This window comes from Nematolebias whitei, chromosome 20, assembly GCF_014905685.2.
Source record: "Nematolebias whitei isolate Nwh7 chromosome 20, NemWhi1, whole genome shotgun sequence".
Taxonomy (NCBI): domain Eukaryota; kingdom Metazoa; phylum Chordata; class Actinopteri; order Cyprinodontiformes; family Rivulidae; genus Nematolebias; species Nematolebias whitei.
The window spans coordinates 18,666,863-18,687,204 of NC_056517.1; the positions used below are offsets into that span (position 1 = coordinate 18,666,863).

At 43.0% G+C, this 20,342-nt stretch overlaps 1 protein-coding gene across 1 annotated transcript in view; it reads left to right on the top strand.

Annotated features, from left to right (window-relative positions):
• mpp7a (membrane palmitoylated protein 7a) overlaps positions 1-20,342 on the top strand; it is a 476,133-nt gene that overhangs the window by 288,056 nt on the left and 167,735 nt on the right. Inside the window, 1 exon segment of the mRNA XM_037694433.1 lies at positions 7,864-7,910. Within this exon segment, the coding sequence (XP_037550361.1) occupies positions 7,864-7,910 (47 nt within the window).

Here is a 20,342-nt window from a genome sequence, read left to right on the forward strand (position 1 = left end):
CTTGCACAGGGCACACAGCAGCAATCACATATGACCAGTATACTCAGCGTCCTCAATCCCTCCAGTGCCCTGGTCACTGACCCGTCAGAACCTGTATTGTTGGAGATGAAAGTACAACACATATCTCCAAACATAGCACAATTTCAGCCCTCTAAGGCATGTGACTGTATTTTCTATCTCTACTACTAAAAAGGGTTTGTCAATATAAAATATTTCATTATTACTTCTACACTATAATGGTTTTATAGAACAACATAAACCACATTCCATTCATACTATCATCCCTTTTTTTTTATGTTTACAAACCTGAACCTCAAAAAGGATATGAAGGATTTCTCCAGAGTCCTTACTCTGGATCTTCCTGAAAGAAGCAAAGTTATTTTTCACAAGAAAACACAGCAATATGTGATTACCACATGCAGTGAAGATGAATAATCAGAAGAGTTAAGGTTTCAAAGTTTAGTGGTGAAATTTTGGCATGAGTGATGTTAATTTTAGTTAAGATGATAGATTTTATTTGTCTTATTTCCTCCTGCCTGTGGGAAAGAATTTAGTAAACGCATGCGCAGAAACTATATTTTCATTAATCACCCTGTCCTCAAAACAGCACAATACAGCATTAAACATCGACTTTGCTGATAAATGGAGCTGGAAAAATAAAAGGAAGTCAAAATCAGTTATTCAGCTCTGCCATGGCTCCTCTGGAGATCTGTTTAGGTAAAACAAAAACAAAAGTTTCACAATACATGACTATCGTAAAAATGTGGTTAAAAACACTCTATACACGAGAACCTAATTAATTTATCAGTCCAGTCCAGTCTTAGTCATGTCAAATCAAATGTATTTAAGAACACAGATCCACCACATTTTCATTGTTCTTCTGGGTCTAGGGGCGTCCCCCTAAGAGATCCGTCATGTACACATTCAAAGGAAGAAAGATAAATACTTTGATTATTAAGAGCGTTGTAACTTAAAATCTCCTATTTACACACAAATGATCTAGCAAAGCAAGTCTGTACATCAATCACTGTTCCTTCTCAGTCGCCCTCTTAGTCGCCACATGTTCTTTTTCTTCTGGTGCCGCCCCCTTTTGGAGTTCAGTAACCTGTTCAAGTGTAAGTTTGTATTTTATATCTTCCTCTGCTGCGACTGTCATCATCAAGGGAGAGTATCCTACTGCGGCTTTTGCTACGTTGTCAGCTGCTTGATTTCCCTGAGCTGTGTAGGAGTCACTGTTATCATGTCCTTTGCATTTCATTACTGCCACTCTCAAGGGCAGCAGAAGAGCCTCTGCTAACTCTTTCATGTCTGCTTCGTGTTTAATGGTTTTTCCTCCTGCTGTCAAAACACCTGCTCTAATCCATTGACAAAGTTCCACATGGACTGCTCCTACTGCATAGGCGGAATCCGTGTAAACATTCACTTTCTGATTCTCTGCTAGTTTCAGTGCTTCTACCACTGCTCTGACCTCTGCTCTCTGTGGAGATGGTGCACCTTCTAGCTGATCTGCTTTTATCACTTCATAGCCTGTATCTGTTTTTTCTACTATTGCATAACCTGCTTTCAGGCCTTCTGTTGGATGTCTGTAACAACACCCGTCTGTGAATAATTGTCTTACCTGTATTCCCCAAAGTGGGGATGCTTCTAGATCTGGCCTCACTTTCTCCAGCTTGACCACCAGCTCTTCACATCGGTGAGGCTCACCTTCTGCAACACAATCTGCCATATTTATTCCCTCATGTGAGAATGTTATGTTGGGGGCTTCTAAGATTTTTGATAGTCTGTGTTGTCTAAGAGCTGTCATAGTAAAACACTGTGAGTTCACATAGGCAACCACGCTATGTGTTGTCAGCACCTGCAGGGCGTGGCCCATGACTATGTGTGCTGTTTTTTTAATCAGTTTCGCTATCCCGGCTGCATGTTGTGTGCATGGAGGATGTCTTTTTTCCATGTTGTCCATCATAAGTGAGAGGTACTGTAATACTTTCCTCTCTCCCCCTTTTCTCTGAAACAAAACCCCATTTATTGTGTTTTTTTGTTACAGAGACATTCAGGAATAAAGGACAGCTGTAATCTGGTAAGGTTAATTCAGCTGCCGATGCCATGTGTTGTTTTAGATGAGTAAAGGCGTCTTCTGCTTCTTTTGTCCAGGTTAGTGGACTATTCAAATTTCTCATACCTTGTTCCTTGGCGCAAGGGTTGAGTCAGGTCCGTGTATGCTGGCAAGTAGCTACGACTATAGCTAGTGAGTCCAAGGAAAGATAACATGTCCTTCACCCATAGTGGTTTTGGATTTGTCAGGATGCTCTGCTTATGTGCTGAAGACATGCTAGTGGTTCCTGCGGAGATTACACGGCCCAGGAAAGAAACCTGTTTTCTACCAATCTGCAATTTAGTTTTACTAACCTTAAAACCAGAGTGGTGTAAGTGGTGTAGGACAAGTTGTGTAGCTTCCACGTAGAGATCAGCAGTGGGAGCGGCCAACAGCAAGTCCATCAGTATGCTAATGATCCATTGTTAGGCTGATGGTCCTTCTTGACCATGTGAGCAGCTGGTTTTGGTTGTCAGCAGCAAACTGGTTGATCCACTACGAGAAGGTATTTTTTTTATAAGACTGAGCTGAATACAGCACCTCTGACTGAAGAAGTCTTTCGGATGAAAGACGAAACGTTTCTACAATTTTTTTGGTTTCGTTTTGGTTTTTTTGAATGTCCAGAGGACCAGATTAAATTTTTGTAGATTTTTCTACCTGAATTATTGAGCATGCATCAGGATATCTGGAAGCAACATCTTCTCCAAATTCCAGAATCAAGTCTTAGTCAATCTAAACATTTGGAAAAAGAGCTTATTGTAACATGACACAATCCAACTGAGCTCCAGGCTTTTGCTTGAATGAAGTCAATTCCCCAAATCAGCCCTAAGTATATTTTACAAGTTCCTATCAATGTTTGGAAATGTAGTGACCAGTTAATGCAATAAATTGTCTAAAACACCATCCTTATTTAATGCTAAATAGGATAACACGTTGAAGGTTTAAGCTAGCTAACAACTGTTCACCTTTGTCCATGTGAAAAGCATATTTTTTACTAAAGCAAGTTCTGTCTGAAGCACCGTGTTATTTTAATGTGCTGCTATAACTATAACGGCTGTGAAAATTCAGAAAAAAATTGAAAATGAAGGAAGCTTACTGTGGGCAACACGGTGGCGCAACTGGTAGAGCTGCTGCCTCTCAGCGAGCAGGTCCCTGGTTCAAATCCTGGTCTGGGGGCCTTTCTGGGTGGAGTTTGCATGTTCTGTCCGTGCATGCGTGGGTTTTCTCCGGGTACTCCGGTTTCCTCCCACAGACCAAAAACATGCATGTTAGACTAACTGGTAACTCTAAATTGTCCTTGGGTGTGAGTGAGAGAGTGAATGGTTGTTTGTCTTATTTGTCTCCATGTGTCCCTGTGATGGACATGCAACCTGTCCAGGGTGTACCCCACCCCTCAAACAGTGATTGCTGGACATGGGCACCAGCGACCCCCGTGACCCAAAATGGAAGAAACAGGTAAAAGATAATGGATGGATGGATGGATGTTCAGATTTATACTGAGGCTGTTATATTTGTGCATAGATAGAAGCAAACAATGCACAACTAAATGTTAAAGTCAAATGGTGAAACAGGGCATTGTCTCTGGTTGTGGTGGTCCTGTTGAAGTGAGTTTTAATCATCATCTTGGGTTTTCTGAAGAAGTTCTGCTTCTCTGCATCATTAATGTCACAAGTTTCAGCCAAGGGAGTGATGAATAAAATGAAAATAGTTTTGTGTAAAGAATCACAGTCATTAGTCATAACAGAACCGAACACGACTGTGTTGTTCTCTGGTGTCAGAGGACCGATAATCTCGCTCAGACTCAGTGATCCAACTCAGACCAAAGGTTTGTGGCCTGCTAGATGGAACTGTCTGCACTGCTGGGAAAATTATCCAAAAGACCTTGTATTACCACGCTCTGCCACGTTCAGCACCTACAGCAACACTGTCCCAGAACCTTGTTCAAACAGCACTGCTGCATTCCTACTGGAAACAATTTAAATAAACTTAATTTTCTCATCTTAATAAATCAACCGCCCTCTTAGCTCTTTAGTTCCTCAGACTATTTTCTTTTACTGAAAATTCTCTCCAGCTAAGATTGATTGCTGTCTGTGTTTGAGCTTAATTTTGTTGACATGAAATTGTAACCACAGAATGTCCATAATCCCCCACACACTCATTCATAAAGGTGTTTTTCCAGCTGAGTCTACAAGCACATACAGTAGCAGAAACAGGTTTTATCCCATTAGCAGCAAAAGGACTCATACTCTTGTGTTACTGAGTGAAGGAGAAGTAAAACTTTGGGTCCAACAAACTGGTTTGTTCCACTTTGGAGTAATCTGTTGGAGGAAGAATCAGTTTTGTTGTGGGTTTCATTGACTGATGAAGCCTTCCGGATCGAAGGCGAAACGTTTCAGCACAAAAAAAGAAACTGTCCATATGACTTGACTGAAAAATGTTGGATTTTATACCTGGACTATTGAGCATGGACTTTGTTGTTAAAACTTTGGGAGTGAATATATCCATGCTTCATGATCAGGTTGGAGATTGGGGCAGCTGTGGCTGAGTGATAGAGCAGTCGTCCTCCAATGCAAGAGTTGGGGGTTCGAATCCACCAGCAGTCACATGTTGAAGTGTCTCAGGGCAAGACACTGAACCCCTCGATGCCTCCGATGTGTGTCCCATCAGTGTATGAATGGGATCTTAAAGCACTGATTAGTCTCTTTAGAATTATTTGTTCAATTAGCTTTGTAGATCTAGTAGAGTGCTGCATGAATGGGTAAATGAGGCACAGATTGTGTAGTAAAGAGCTTTGAGTATCGCGATAAGATAGAAAGTCGCTATATAAGTACAGTCCATTTACCATTTACCATAGATCTCTACAGAACTGTCCTCACTTAATGAATGAAACATACAGAAATACAAATAGAGGAAACCTTCTCCAGAGAGTTTTTTATTATTATTATTCTTTCCCATCCACCTTCTATCTGTTTGTTTTAGAGGCACAGCCTGCTAAACACATTTGCCTGGGAAAACAAATTTCCAAAATAGTTTGAAGCAATTGTAGTGCCTGCCCAGAACGTCAGGCATGCAAGGACTCTGGAGCCAGAACAAACTGTCTATGATTGTCTGCACGCTGCTTAGCTGAGGTAGAACATCAATTTCTGGTCCCATTAGTAAAGTCACTAAGGTCAAAGAGTGATCCGATGCCCAACTAACAACTAAAGTATGGAAAAATGTCTTTCAGACATATTCCATACAAGTGCTGCTAATCAAATGCTTTGTGATTAACTCATCATCAGCAAATGTGAGCACCTCAATTAAAACTAAATTTTTAGCAGTTTTCTGCTCTGAAGTGTTGATGTTTGTGTTACCACAGTGCCGAAGAGGAAGAACATCCCCATTGATTATCGAGAATCAGCCTTTGAAGCCAATCAGTCTCAGAAGTGTTAAAAGACCCTTTCAAAACACCTTCAATCTTCCCAGGAGTGGAGGTGGTTGACCATAAAGCACAACAAAATTTTAGGTGAAAACTAAATATGGTATATCCTGATGCATGCTTAATAATCCAGGTAGAAAAAAAAAAAAAAAAGTTCAATCTGGTCCTCTGGACATTCAACAAAACAATAAACAAAACAAAGCAACAAAAAAAAAATGTAGATACGTTTCGTGTTTCATCCGTAAGACTTCCTCAGTCTGAGGTGCTGTATTCAGCTCAGTCTCTTAAATAGCACCTTCTCAGAGTGGATCAACCAGTTTGCTGCTGACAACCAAAACCAGCTGCTCACATGGTCAAGAAGGACCATCAGCCTAACAATGGATCATTAGCACACTGATGGCTGTTTACTATTCACAGGAGGCTGAGTGATACTAGCAATCACAGCATAGTAAGAGGGGGACAGTTGAACCCGGAGGTCTCCACCCCTGTTTAATGATGGACTATTTCTTTTCACAACGATGGCCTCCTTTACTCCTCTCTCAAACCATCGTTCCTCTCTGTCCAGGATATGAACATCTTCATCCTTGAAAGAGTGATCGCTGGCCTGGAGATGAGTGTAGACTGCAGATTCCTGGCCTGATGATGTTGATCTTCAGTGCTGGGCCATCCTTTTGGCCAGTGGCTGTTTAGTTTCCCCAATGTACGACTGATCACAGCCCTCCTGACACTGAACAGCATACACAATATTACTCTGTTTGTGCCGGGGGACTGGATCTTTGGGATGTATTTTGGGGTTTGAAAGCCACTGGGACGTTATGTTTAGTAAATAAACGTCTCAGTTTCTCTGATACACCCTCAACATACGGAATGACCACTGGTCTGGGTCTGGGTTCCTCCTTTTCATATGATGGCTGACTGGAGTCCTGTTTGGGTTTCTTTTCTGCTTTCAAGAAGGCCCAGTTAGGATATCCACATTGCTCTAGAGCCTGTCTTGTGTGGAATTTCTCCTTCTGCCTGGCTCCTGAGTTAGTGGGGACGCTGTCTGCTCTGTGATACAGAGTCCTGATGACTCCTAATTTGTTCTCCAAAGGGTGATGGGAGTCAAACTGCAAATACTTGTCTGTGTGGGTGGGTTTTCGGTACACCTTAGTTTGCAAATGTCCTCTATCAGAGACTGAGACCTCACAGTCCAAGAAAGCCAGCCTGCCATTTTTTATATTTTCTCATGTGAACTTGATGTATTTATCCACAGAGTTGATGTGGTCAGTAAAATGTTGGACTTCCTGAGATTTAATTTTAACCCAGGTGTCGTCAACATACCTGAACCAATGACTTGGTGGTGTCCCTGAAAAGGACATCAAGGATCTCTTTTCTACCTCCTGCATGTACAGGTTGGCAACAATAGGAGAAACTGGAGACTCCAGAGCACACCCATGTTTCTGCCTATTATATTGCTCCCCATATGTGAAGTAGGTTGACTGCAGGCACAGTTTCAAGAGTTGGCACAGTTGTTCTGTGGAAAGCGTGGTCCTGCTGTTCAAAGTGGTGTCTGATTTTAATCTTAAACTGACCACCTCTACTGCATCATCAACAGGAATGCACGTAAAGAGTGATGTGACATAAAAAGAGACCATTGTTTCATCAGTCTCCATGATGACATCCCTCACCTCACTTTAAATATGGTATATATTTATTATTATTTATTAAACTTTATTTAACCAGTCTAATCCTAATGAGATCACAGATCTCTTTTGCAAGGGAGGCCTGGGTCTGAAGGCAGCCTAACATGCAGGTTTTTCACCCAACTCTCGTAGATTGTCCTGAGTTGTTTGTTGCTACACAAAAATCCGCTGTAAAGTTAAGTGGAGAGGGTCAGTGTTTATTTTAGTTCTAACTGAGTCTTTACCTCCTCAGTCTTGCTCGGGGGGCCCATTGGCTGGGACATACTATCAGGTTTTTATCAACGTTGACCCCCACGTGAGCAGACTGATTCAATAAATACAGAGCCAGAACTACAAAAGGTAAGTGAACTTTTATATACAGGTGATCGTAACGTCGCAGCTGTAAGGGAGAAGAGGAATAGGTGAGTATGGGTTCTGGTGGTCTCTTTGAATGTTTTGATTCTTGAATATAGAGAAATGACTCCTTACTATATGTGTTGTAGGTGGAGTCCAAGAAGAGGAGAGGTCCTGGGTTTTTGTAGGAGATCCAGTCCTGAGGTATTTTGCGGTGGAGAGAGGAGCAGGTTGACCCAGTTGAGAATGCGTTGTTGAAGGTACACCGTTGATCCACAGGCGGAGTCTAGTGGAGCGATGAGATCCTAGGAAGGATCTGAAGAGGCAGGCCGTGGAAGGTCCTGGAGGAGTCACAGTTGGTGAGAACCAGCTATAACAAAGGTTAGTCGGCTGTACATGAGTTACCATTTGGTAGAAGATGTCCCAGCACTGAAGAGGTGTCTAGCAGGTGCTTAAATACCCCATCAGGCAGTCCTCCTCAGAGCAGCAGCAGGTGGAGTGAGTTGAGGTTAATTGGCTGTGGAAGGAAGAGTGAGTGACAGACGAAAAACCCAGGAATCCCACAGTGCCCCCCACCCCCTCAGGAATCGCATCTTGGCAATCTAAGTCTCTTTTCGGGGTGAGCTTGGAAGAAGGTTGAGACTCCCCGACCATGACGTCGTACATCCAAAAGGCGTTGGACCGAGAAGGCCGGTTCATTGTCTATGAGACGGGGGGGAGGGAGGTTGGTCGGAGGGTGTAGAGGGCTGGTGGTTACCGGTTTGATGTGAGATACGTGAAAGGTAGGGTGTATCTTCATGGCAGGCGGGAGCTGTAGACGCACCACCGACCGGTTAATCACTTTTATCACAGGAAATGGCCCGATGAACCTGGGGGAGAGTTTCTTGGGGGTGTCTTTTAAGGTTATGTCCTTGGTAGACATCCATACTTTTTGACCGACCTTGTAGTCAGGAGCCTTGGATCGACGTCTATCAGCGAAGCGTCTGTTCTGCTCCGAAGATCTGGACAGAGCTGCTCTCGTCTGGCGCCAGATCTGACGGCAGCGTTTGAGGTAAAGGTGGACCGAGGGGACTCCCACATCAGGCTCCTGTGAGGGGAACAGTGGAGGAGTGAAGCCCATAGCTCCTGTTGTCAGGAGAAGCCCTTAGTGAAGGACTTTCTAGATTTATTGGACTCTTTTAATTTAACTCAGCAGGTAAACGGTCCCACCCAAGAACACAGTCACACGCTGGACCTCGTTTTAACACGTGATGTCTCTGTTTCTAATTTGAAAATTGGTGACAATGTTTTTTCAGATCACATGCCTGTATTGTTTGACTCCCCCCCCCCCCCGTCCTACTGCTAAGATGTGCGTTCCTGCATGTACGCGTTCCATTAACCATTTCACTGCTGCTCGTTTTAATGAAGATTTTAACTCTGAGAGGATCGAACAGCTCTCGGTGTCTCTTACCAGTGAGGAGCTAACCTCTCAGTTCAACTCTGCCTGTTTAAATGTTCTGGACCGTGTTGCTCCCCTTAAGACCAGAAAAACGAAACTTAAATCAGAGCCTTGGCTGAATGACGTCACTCGAGCCGTTAGGCAGCAGTGTCGCAGAGCTGAACGAAGGTGGAGGAAGGACAAGCTGCAGGTTTCTTTTCAAATGTTAAGGGAGAGTTGGCGTCACTATCAGAAACCCGTTAAAGCTGCCAAATGTAAATTCTTCTCTGATTTAATTGTCATCAACTCCCACAACCCCCGAGTTCTTTTCTCCACCCTGAACTCAGTTCTACACCTCAGTGAACCTTCACCTCTGGAAGCCTCAACTGAGCTGTGTGAAAACTTCCTCCATTTCTTTATAGAAAAAGTGGCAAACACCCGGGCACTCATTTCTCCACCAGCTCATGATCTGTCCATCCCATCTCAGTGTGTGGCTGTGTTTGACCACTTTGAGCCCATCTCTCTGTCTTCTCTGGAGCAGGTAATGTGCAGCATGAAGCCATCTTGTTCCCCCTTTGATGTGGTCCCCCCTCGACTACTAAAGGAAGTTTTTCCTACCCTGCGTCCTTTTATTCTCGCTATTCTGAATAGCAGTTTATCCTCAGGTGTGGTGCCAAAAACTTTTAAACATGCTGCTGTCCAGCCCCTCCTGAAAAAACCTAACCTTGACCCCTCAGTCATGTCCAACTTCCGGCCTGTCTCCAGACTCCCATTCACCTCCAAACTACTGGAAAAAATTGTGGAGTCTCAGTTGAAACAGTTTTTGGGGGATCACGCTATCCTAGAGTTATTCCAATCTGGCTTCAAATCTCTCCATAGCACTGAAACTGCTCTACTGAAGGTTTTTAATGACATTTTCATATCCACAGACACAGGTGATTCTGTGCTGCTTGTCCTATTGGACCTGACATCTGCTTTTGACACCATCAACCACAAGATCCTCATTTCTAGACTGGAGCAGTGGGTGGGCATCACAGGGTCAGCCCTTAAATGTTTTGGGTCCTATCTCTCTGACAGAACCTTCTGTGTCAATATCAAAGATTTTAGTTCGGCATCGACAGCGCTCCAGTGGGGGGTTCCACAGGGGTCCATCCTCGGTCCCCTTCTCTTTTCTTTATACCTGCTGCCACTAGGTGCTATTTTCCGCAAACACAACATACCCTTTCATTTCTACGCCGATGATTGCCAAATTTACTTCCCCCTGAGGCACAGAGGCATACGTTCTATTCAGCCTCTTCTTGACTGCCTGGCTGACATCTGGGACTGGATGGCTTTAAACTTCTTAAGCTTCAATGTGAAGAAGTCTGAAGTCATGCTGTTCCATCCCAGTGGCTCACTCATGAACCATGACATTGACCTTTTCTCTCTAGCCCCGCTAGAGAAACAAAAGGTGACTAATCTGGGGGTGATAATGGACCCGTCCTTAAAACTCAACAGTCACGTAAACATGATGGTCAAATCCTGTTTTTTTCAGCTGAGACGGCTGTCTAAGCTGAAGCCTATACTCTCCAAAAAGAACCTTAAGACAGTGATCCATGCCTTCATTTAGGCTTGATTACTGCAATTCACTTCTGTTTGGAATCAGTCAGTCCTCCATTGCTCGTCTACAACTGGTCCAAAATGCTGCAGCCCAATTTTGAACTGGTACAGGCTATAGAGAGCACATCACGCCAGTTTTGGCCTCCCTGCACTGGCTACCCATTCACCTTTGGATCCTATTCAAAATTCTCATGTATGTTTTTAAATCACTGAACAGTTCCGCCCCATCCTATCTCACTGATCTTCTGCAGCCATATGTCCCACCGCGCTCTCTGAGGTCAGCAGACCAGATGCTTCTCTCAGTCCCAGAAACCCGTCGTAAGCTCAGAGGTGACAGGGCTTTCTCTGTTGCAGGTCCACGACTGTGGAATGAGTTGCCACTGAGTGTCCGGCAGGCTCCCACACTCTCAGTCTTTAAGTCTCACTTGAAGACCCACTTCTATTCTCTTGCCTTTAACACGGTGTGATTTGTTTTGGTCCGGTCTGTACTCTACTCTTGGCCATTTTAGTTAGCTTCTGCTGCTATTTGTATCTGTATTTTTATTTTATGTTTTCCTGTCCTCTGTGCATGTTTGTTTTCCTTTGTACAGCACTTTGGTTGGCCTTGTTGCTGTTTTAAGTGCTCTATAAATAAATTGGTATGGTATGGTATGGTATGGTATGGTATGGTATGGTATAGCGACCTCGAAATGAGATTTTCCAGTGGCTGCAGAGGTTTGTGAGCATACTCAATCCAAGGCAGATGTTGACTCCAGGATGAGGGATTGCTGTCAATTACGCACCTCAGAGCTGTTTCCCGGTCCTGGTTGCAACATTCTGTTTGGCCGTTGGATTGAGGATGGTATCCAGACGTAAGGCTGGTAGTTGCTCCCAAAGCTCGACAAAACCCCCTCCACACTTGAGAAACAAATTGTGGTCCACGGTCAGAGACGATGTCCTGAGGGATGCAGTGAAGGTGAAAGACATTTTCTGTGACAATCTGAGCAGTCTCGAGAGGAGAGGGAAGTTTAGGTAGAGGAATGAAATGTGCAGACTTGGAAAAACGGTCGACAATGGTGCAGATAACAGTGTTACCATCAGAGACGGGGAGACCAGTGACGAAGTCCAAGGCGATGTGTGACCAGGGAGGGCTGGGGATGGGAAGAGGTAGCAGCAGGCCAGCAGGAGGCTGGTTGCTGTGCTTGTTCCGAGCACAAGTGGGACAGGCTGAAATGAAATCCTTAACATCTTTACTAAGGTTAGGTCACCAAAAGGATGCTTTAACAAGGTGCAGCATGTGTCTAACACCAGGGTGGCAGGAAAACTAGTGCCCCTTTTCCACTGTCACAGTACGGATCAGATCAGTTCGGGTTGGTTCAGATCGGCTCGGGTCTGTTGCGTTTCCATGTACATTTCTGGACCAGCTCTGTAGGCGGGGACTAGAATCCAACTCGTCTTACCACCTGGTGGCGGTAGTGCTCCCTTAAGCTACTTACTAGCCACCACTAAATATATTAGAAGAAGAACACCCTGAAGACTTTGTCTCAAGATGTTGTGGAAAAGATGTCATGCTCTAATGGAGTACCTCATGAGCTGTAACTTTTAAACCTGATTCATAATCCTACCTTACTGCCTTCCCTGCCTGCTTTAAATCCATGTGTTTTTCATTTTAGTATAGATTTTTACAGTAAATATGTATTAAAAATATCTTCACTTTTATTATTTGCAGATATGCACAAGGTTCATGTTAAAATTGCAAAACATCCCACTGTGCTGTAATCTTTGAAACTGCTTTTACAATAAGATACAGACTTGAAAACAATTAGGTTAAATTTTGTCCTTGAATTTTAAAGATTTGTCTTTCATTAAATTTAAAAACATAAATTTATTACTTATTAATCTAAAAAAGTTAAGTCTGGTCCTCTGGACATTCAAAAAACAAAACAAACAAAAAACATTTAGTTTATTTATTATAAACTGTATTGTTTGATTTGTGAATGTCCAGAGGACCAGACTTAACTTTTTAGATTTTTCTACCTGAATTATTGAGCAGCATCAGGATATTACTTAATAAATAGTCAGTTGGTCTGTGAACACCATGGAGTCCTAGAAGAGTTGAAGAGGTGGCTGTTGATGTCTGTGCCTCCCTGGTGAAGATGCTGCTCCCACAACCCTGAAGCAGAAGATGGATGAATGGATGGATGGATGGATGGATGGATGGACGGATGGCGAAGGAGGAGACCATCAAACACAGCAGGAGTGGTCAGTTCAGGTGAACTCCTGCCTGTTTGCTTCAGATCAGCTGTTCAAATCTCTGCAGGTTCAAATAAAAGGTGCACCAGGACTTTCAGCTGAATCTCTCAGGCCACAGTTGTATGGACGATAAACGATAACTGATCACTGATAACTGATTTTTCTGAATTTTTGACTGTTTTTGTCTCACTTCATCCTAGAACCAAAAAATTTATAACATAATAACAGTTGAGCAGATTCTGGTAATCTTTTCTTAGGATTCATTAAAGATCAAATGCAATTGGAAATTTTTCTCAACTTCCAGTATGAATTTAAACAAAAACTATATGAACTTAACATTGTAAAATTTGTTTAGGAAATTTAATGTTCAAGGACACCACTTAAGAAAAAAATTGTTTAATAGGAAAAGTAAGAAGTGAAAAATGTACAAAAATAAAAAATACTGCGTCCAACTAATGATTGTGTATCTGTCTGTCCCTTGTCTCACGGGCTTCATCCAGAAGAAGACACAAGTGTTGTTCCTGCTGTGTCCGGTTTAGTTCTTCATGTTCATTCAGTGATGAAACAAGACTTTTCTTTACTGGACTCTTTTCTCTTTCTCTTGACTAGAAAGAAGAAAATGGTGGTTAATTCAAGCTACATACTGTTTTTGAATAAATGCATAAAACAAAGAAAGGTGCTGCTAACAGCTATAAAAGCTATATTAATAATAATAAACTGATCAAATAAGAAAATGATAAATAAATTGATTTAAAAATAATGAAAATGATAATAATGGATATATGAATCAGAAAGTATTATACAGATGCAGATATTCTTTGTCATTCGCACCACGTGGTACACGTGGTGGATCAAAATTATGTACACAGGGTCCCAGTTACATCCAACAATAAAATGTAAAAGAAAAACAGTAATAAGATCTAAGATATGAACTAAGAAAAACATCAACTAAAAATATGATAAGCACTAATAGCATAAAAACATTAAACACAATACGCTGAACAGCAGCACGGACATGAGTCTGTGTGAACAGATGAGCACGAATGAACACAGCAACATGAAACAGATCAGCAGCAACATGAAACTGATCAGCAGCAACATGAAACTGATCAGCAGCAACATGATGCGATTCTTCACAGTGTTATATATTCATGAGGCTGCACAAACTCTAGTTCATTTTGCTGTTTCATGTATTGTTTTGATTGTTTACTGCTATTAGTGCTTAGTGTTTTATTAGTAGATGTTTTTTAGTTGATATTTTTCTTAATTCATATCTTAGATCTTATTACTGTTTTTCTTTCACATTTTGTTGTCTGTAACTGGGACCCTGTGTACAAAGTACATAATTTCATCCCAATTCAGTATTTATTCAACATTTTGTTTTTTTTTACTTTAAAAATAAAATAAATCAAGTCCTTATCCGCACAAATAAAGTGATGTGGAACATGTTGCATCTGTTCTTACCAAGCACAGCGTTGTGCTGCTCTGTGAGGTGCAGCTGGGCTGCGATGCTGTGATGGAGCTCTGTCAGGTGTAGACTCCTCTGATGGAGCAGAAGCCAGGAGGCTTGGAGGGTTTAATGTGGAGTTTAGAGAAGAACTGTCACGCGCTGAAATACGTTCTGGATAAAATACAGTGAGAAACGGGAACGGAGGACAGTTAGCATTTATGCAAATTAGCTTAGCATCGTAGCACCGACGTTGTCCTATTGTGGCGTCAGCCTCTTTTGTTAGTTAAAAATATGTTCAGAACCGATGGGATGAGTAAATATGTTTAAAGTTAGAAAACACTCACCATCTTCTGTAAATGATTCAAGTAGAGCAGTAACCGTGTCCAAACCACCCTCCAATCCTCCATCTAGCTCGCTTTGAGTTTTTTCGTCGGCCACCAAGCACAACAACACCTTCACTTCTGCATTTGACCACGGTTTTGATATTATTGTTTTTATATAGCTTCAAAATACTAAAAGATACGCTCCTTGAGTTATCGCTAATGGCAAGCGGTAGAGAAAAAATGGTGGATCGGGTTGTTTGGAAAGACTCCACAGACCCCTCCCCCCGACCAATCAGTGACCGACAGTGTTTCTGACGTCACGGCGCGGCTCGCTTGGACCCCTTGAGAAGCCGGGCCAGAATTTAGCGAGGCGAGCCGGTCACAGGAACAGTGGAAAGACCTCAAACGCGCGTCAAGCCGGAAATATCCGACCCGCGCCGTGACAGTGGAAAAGGGGCATTAGCTGTATGGATCCACTTCAACAGTTTACCCACCATGACCGTAGGAACAAACATTTTTCCCAGAGGGCCGGTACTGGGATCAGGCTCAGTCTGTTGGGCCTCCAGGATGTCATTCTCAATAGGCCAAGTCATTACACCCACCTTACAGGAGGAAGGAAGGATGTTCTCAGGGGTGTCCGGACCCTCGGCTGTAGAGAATTGTCGTGAGAGAGCATCCGGTTTTACATTGCGGGACCCTGGAATCAGTCAGTCAGAGTCAGAGTTTCTTTATTGTCATTCGCACCTCATGTGGTACATGTGGTGGAGCAAAATTATGTACACAGGGTCCCAGTTACATCCATCAATAAAATGTATAAGAAAAACAGTAATAACATCTAACATATGAACTAAGAAAAACATCAACTAAATATACACTAAGCACTCATAACATAAAAACATTGAACATCAGCACAAACATGAACATGAGTCTGTGAGCAGATGTGCATGCATGAACACATCAACATTGAAACAGATCAGCAGCAACATGATATGGTTTTTCACAGTGATTATTCTAGTTAGAGATTCATGAGTCTAACAGCCTCAGGGTAGAAGCTGTTCCTCAGTCTAGTGGTTCTACACTTAATGCTCCTTAACCTCCTTCCTGAGGGGAGTGGGGCAAAAAGTGTGTGTGCTGGGTGAGTGGGGTCCTTCATGATGCAGGTGGCCCTCTTCCTGCATCTGGAGGTGTAGATATCTGTGATGGTGGGGAGGCTGATTCCAACAGATTTCTGTGCAGCCTTCACCACTCTCTGCAAAGCTTTTCTTTCTGCAGCTGTGCAGCCTCCATGCCACACATTGATGCTCGAGCACAGGATGCTCTCCACTGCACACCTGTAGAAGGAGGTGAGGACTGAGCTTCCCAGACCAGCTCGCCTCAGCCGTCTGAGGAAGTAGAGTCTCTGATGAGCTTTCTTGATCAGGCTGGTGGTGTTGTTGCTCCAGCTGAGGTTGTCATTCATGTGTACACCCAAGTACTTGTAGCTGGAGACCACTTCCACCGCAGATCCTCTTATGTTCAGGGGGGTGTAGGTGTTTTTGTTCCTTCTGAAGTCCACAATCATCTCCTTTGTTTTCTTCACATTGATGTGAAGGTTATTCTCTCTGCACCAGCTCTCCAGGTGTTCCACCTCTTGCCTGTAGCTGGACTCATCATTGTTTGTGATGCATCCCACCACCGCTGTATCATCTTCAAACTTTACAATGTGACAGCCTGGATGGGTAGCTGCACAATCATACGTGAGCAGAGTCAACAGGAGGGGGCTCAACACACATCCCTGAGGAGAGCCTGTGCTGAGGGTTATGGTGGAGGAGGAGAGGTTGTGGATCCTCACTAACTGTGGTCTGTTTGTTAAAAAGTCTAGTACCCAGTTGCAGATGGAGGGGCTTAGTCCTAGTGTGGATAGTTTGTATATACTTAATAAAACAACAGACGTTTCTAAAGATATCTGGATTAATTACTGGCAAGATAGAAGAGTTTTAAAGATGGGAAATATGGAGGAGTTTAAAGGGGAGATGTTGAAGGAAGATTTATGTCTGTAGACCAGAACAACACACTGCTTTCAAGCGCAGTTCGCCACGGTACACTTGTAGTGAAGCTCGTGACAACTCTTTACCTTGGCAGAGGATGGGTCCGCTATGGTAAAGAGGTCCCTGGCACGCTACCTTTCAGCGTCTCCTCAGGGCGGCTGCGACTCGGCAGAAGTTGTGAGATATTCCGTTCTACAGAACAAACTTCCTCAGAAGTTATAGGGCATTCGCCTGGTAGAGCCACAGCGAGGCATTGTGGCTCCTGTAGAGATGGATGACTCCATCAGACTGTAAAACTGAGTCCGAAGTTCCACTCAGCAGTGGAAAAACTCCAGAACAGTACTCCAGAAGACTCAAGAAGACTCAGAAGACTCAGAAGACTGAGCAGACATTACTCCACAGACTCAGAAAAGACTAATAGTTCCAGGAAGTGTCGACTTTTAAAGAGTTCTGCTTCCGGTGCTTCCTGATTGGTTGAAGCAACCAACAGAGGTGTGGTTCTAGTGACGTCAAAGGGTTTTTACAAGTCAAGAAAACAGCAGAAATGTTTAGGAACAGACAGAGAAATGTTTTGGCGAAGTGACTAACACTGCAGGTGCCAGTTCTCTTATTTACTGTCTGAAAGTTTTAAAAACACGACAGCCCATTCTAACAACTTGTTTTTGACCGTCTCCGACTTTTGACCGGCATCACTCTTTCTCATTTCAGACAGAAGATCAAAAAATGCATAATTACTTTGTAAAATAGACATTTAACTTGATTTCTAATTTGAATGAGGATTAAAAAATCATTAATACTGTTTCAGTTGATTTAAAATGAGTGGTTCACTTCAACATTTAAAAATGGTATGAACTAAACACACTTTTGAGTATCAAAATATTGTAAAATAGTAATGCTAATATAAAAAAAGAGAGTGTTCTTTCAATTGATTAGTTCAGGATACAATTAGACAGTCTCTGGATGAGCTAATTTGTATTTCTGGATTAAAATCAATGAAATAACAGTTCCTGTCCCATGAAGGTCTTCAGAGGCAGCTTTTGGTCGGAGGCCTAGTCCACTACAGGCGTTAAGTCTCTTAGCCCCCTGGAGGTAGGCTAGGTTCTTGTGGTCAGTCCAAATTATGAAGGGGAGTTCAGCTCCCTCTAGCCAATGTCTCCACTCTTCTAATGTTAGCTTGATGGCCAATAACTCACGGTCGCCAACATCATAGTTTGTCTCAGCAGCAGACAAACGACGTGAGAAGAAGGTACATGGGTGAAGTTTTCCATCGTCAGATGCTTTTTGTGATAACACAACCCCCACTCCCGAAGCATCGACCTCCACAATAAACTGTCTCTTGGTATCTGGGTGTGATAAAATGGGGGCTGTAGAGAAAAGGTGTTTGAGGTTATTAAAAGCATTGTCAGCTTTGGGTGTCCAGTTGAACTTTTTGAGGGTAGAGGTGAGCTGGGTCAGAGGAGTGGCAACTTTGCTATAATTTTTAATAAACCGTCGGTAAAAGTTAGCAAACCCCAGGAACCGTTGTAATTGTTTTCTATTGCTGGGTGTAGGCCACTCCACTACAGCCTTGTTCTTTTCAGGGTCGGATCGAACCTGTCCTCTCTCAAAAATGAACCCTAGGAATGTCACGGTGGTAGCGTGAAATTCACATTTCTCTGCCTTGACAAAAAGCTGGTTTTCTAATAACCTCTGGAGAACAGCTTTCACATGTTGAGGATGTTGCTCTTCGTCTTTGGAATAGATGAGTATATCGTCTAAGTACACAAAAACGAAGACGTTGAGGAAATCCCGAAGAACGTCATTAACGAGAGCTTGGAAAACTGCCGGGGCGTTAGTTAACCCAAACGGCATAACAAGGTACTCGAAATGTCCCAAAGGGGTCTTAAAAGCTGTCTTCCATTTGTCTCCTTTGCGAATTCTCACTAAATGATATGCATTGCGTAGATCAAGTTTAGTAAAAATGGTTGCCCCCGGAGCTGCTCATAGACAGAGTCGATTAAAGGAAGAGGATATCTGTTCTTAATAGTAATTTGATTAAGTCCTCTATAATCAATGCATGGTCTTAGAGTCTTATCTTTCTTTGAAACAAGGAAGAAACCGGCCACCATTAGAGAGGTAGAAGGACGGATGATGCCTGATTTTAAAGAGTCATTAATATAGTCTTTCATATAATTTTTTTCAGGCCCAGATAAGTTATATAGTTTACTTGTGGGTAATGGAGCTCCAGGAAGTAAGTCGATAGCACAGTCATATGGACGTTGTGGCGGTAGGGATAAAGCCTTCTGTTTGCTGAAGACTGGCGCCATCGTGTGGTAATTTGAAGGTATTGTTGAAAGATCGATGTCTTCAATTTTTAGTTTAGGAGGTGAACCTGAAGAGATGGCTGAGCAGAGGCATCTCATAGAACATTTTTCTCCCCATTTTTCAACTCTATTTTCGGCCCAGTTAATTTGAGGATTGTGTAATTTGAGCCAGGGATGACCCAAGATGAGTTGTGGTGTAGGAGAGTCAAAAACAAAAAACTCACCCGTCTCTCTGTGATTTCCAGACACTATAAACATTACTTTTAATGTCTTTAATGAGATGGAAGAGATGGTTTGCCCAGTGAGAGCAGAGACGGTGATAGCTGGTGTTAAGTTGATAGTGGGGATATGTAGTTCCTCCACCAAGTTTCTGCTGATTAGGTTCTGTTCAGCACCAGAATCAATCAACGCCTGGATAGGAAAATTTACAGAGTTAATGCAAATGATTGTTGAAAAACTTAGATTCTTTTCAGGAGACAAAGAAGTGGTACCCACCAGTATCTCCTGTACTACTGGTGGTCCTTGTCTTTTACCCATAGTTTGCAGGCAGCAATCACATGATCCTTTTTCCCACAGTACATGCAGGTGTTGGCCTTGAGGCGGCGCTGTCGCGCCTCAGGAGAAAGTTGAGTCATACCAATCTGCATAGGTTCGGGTTCAGAGCGGTTGCGGAGTCATTACTTCTGGGAAGAGGAAGTTTGTGGGACTTGTAGTCCTCTTCTAAGAGGCTCTCCCGAACCCTGTTGTCTATTCGAATGGCCAGAGAAATTACGTCGTCCAAATCCGAAGGGATGTCCCAGGTGACTAGTTGATCTTTAATCTGTCGATTTAAATGCACTGCGTAACGCTATCTCACCCCAGCCGGACTCCTCGGCGATGATGTGGAAGTGGATGGCGAATTTGGACACCGTCTCTTTCCCCTGACGCAATGTAAAAAGTTTTTGGGCTGCTTCCTCCTGCTGCAAAGGGTGGTCAAAGACCCGAAGAAAATCCTTCAAGAAGGTAGCAAACGTCAGAGTTTCGATGGGGCGTCTACGAAGGTAAGCATGTGCCCACTGAAGTGCTTCTCCTTTTAAGGCACTAACCACATAAGTTATGCGGGCAGATTTGGATGAATAGGTAATGGGAGCACGATTAAATGCCAAATTACACTGGAGAACGAAGCCACAACATTTGCTTGTGTTACCTGCGAACATCTCAGAAGGTCGAATGTCTGGTTCCTCGGGGCACGGATTGTTCATCTTAATTGTAGGTTCCAGAGGGATGGGCTGAGTCGAAGATGAAGCTTGGTCCGCCATTTGTTTTCGAAGAGAGAACACCATACCACCCAACTCCCGTAGATTGTCCTGAGTTGTTTGTTGCTTCACAAAAATCCGCTGTAAAGTTAAGTGGAGAGGGTCAGTGTTTATTTTGGTTCTAACTGAGTCTTTACCTCCTCAGTCTTGCTCGGGGGGGTCCATTGGCTG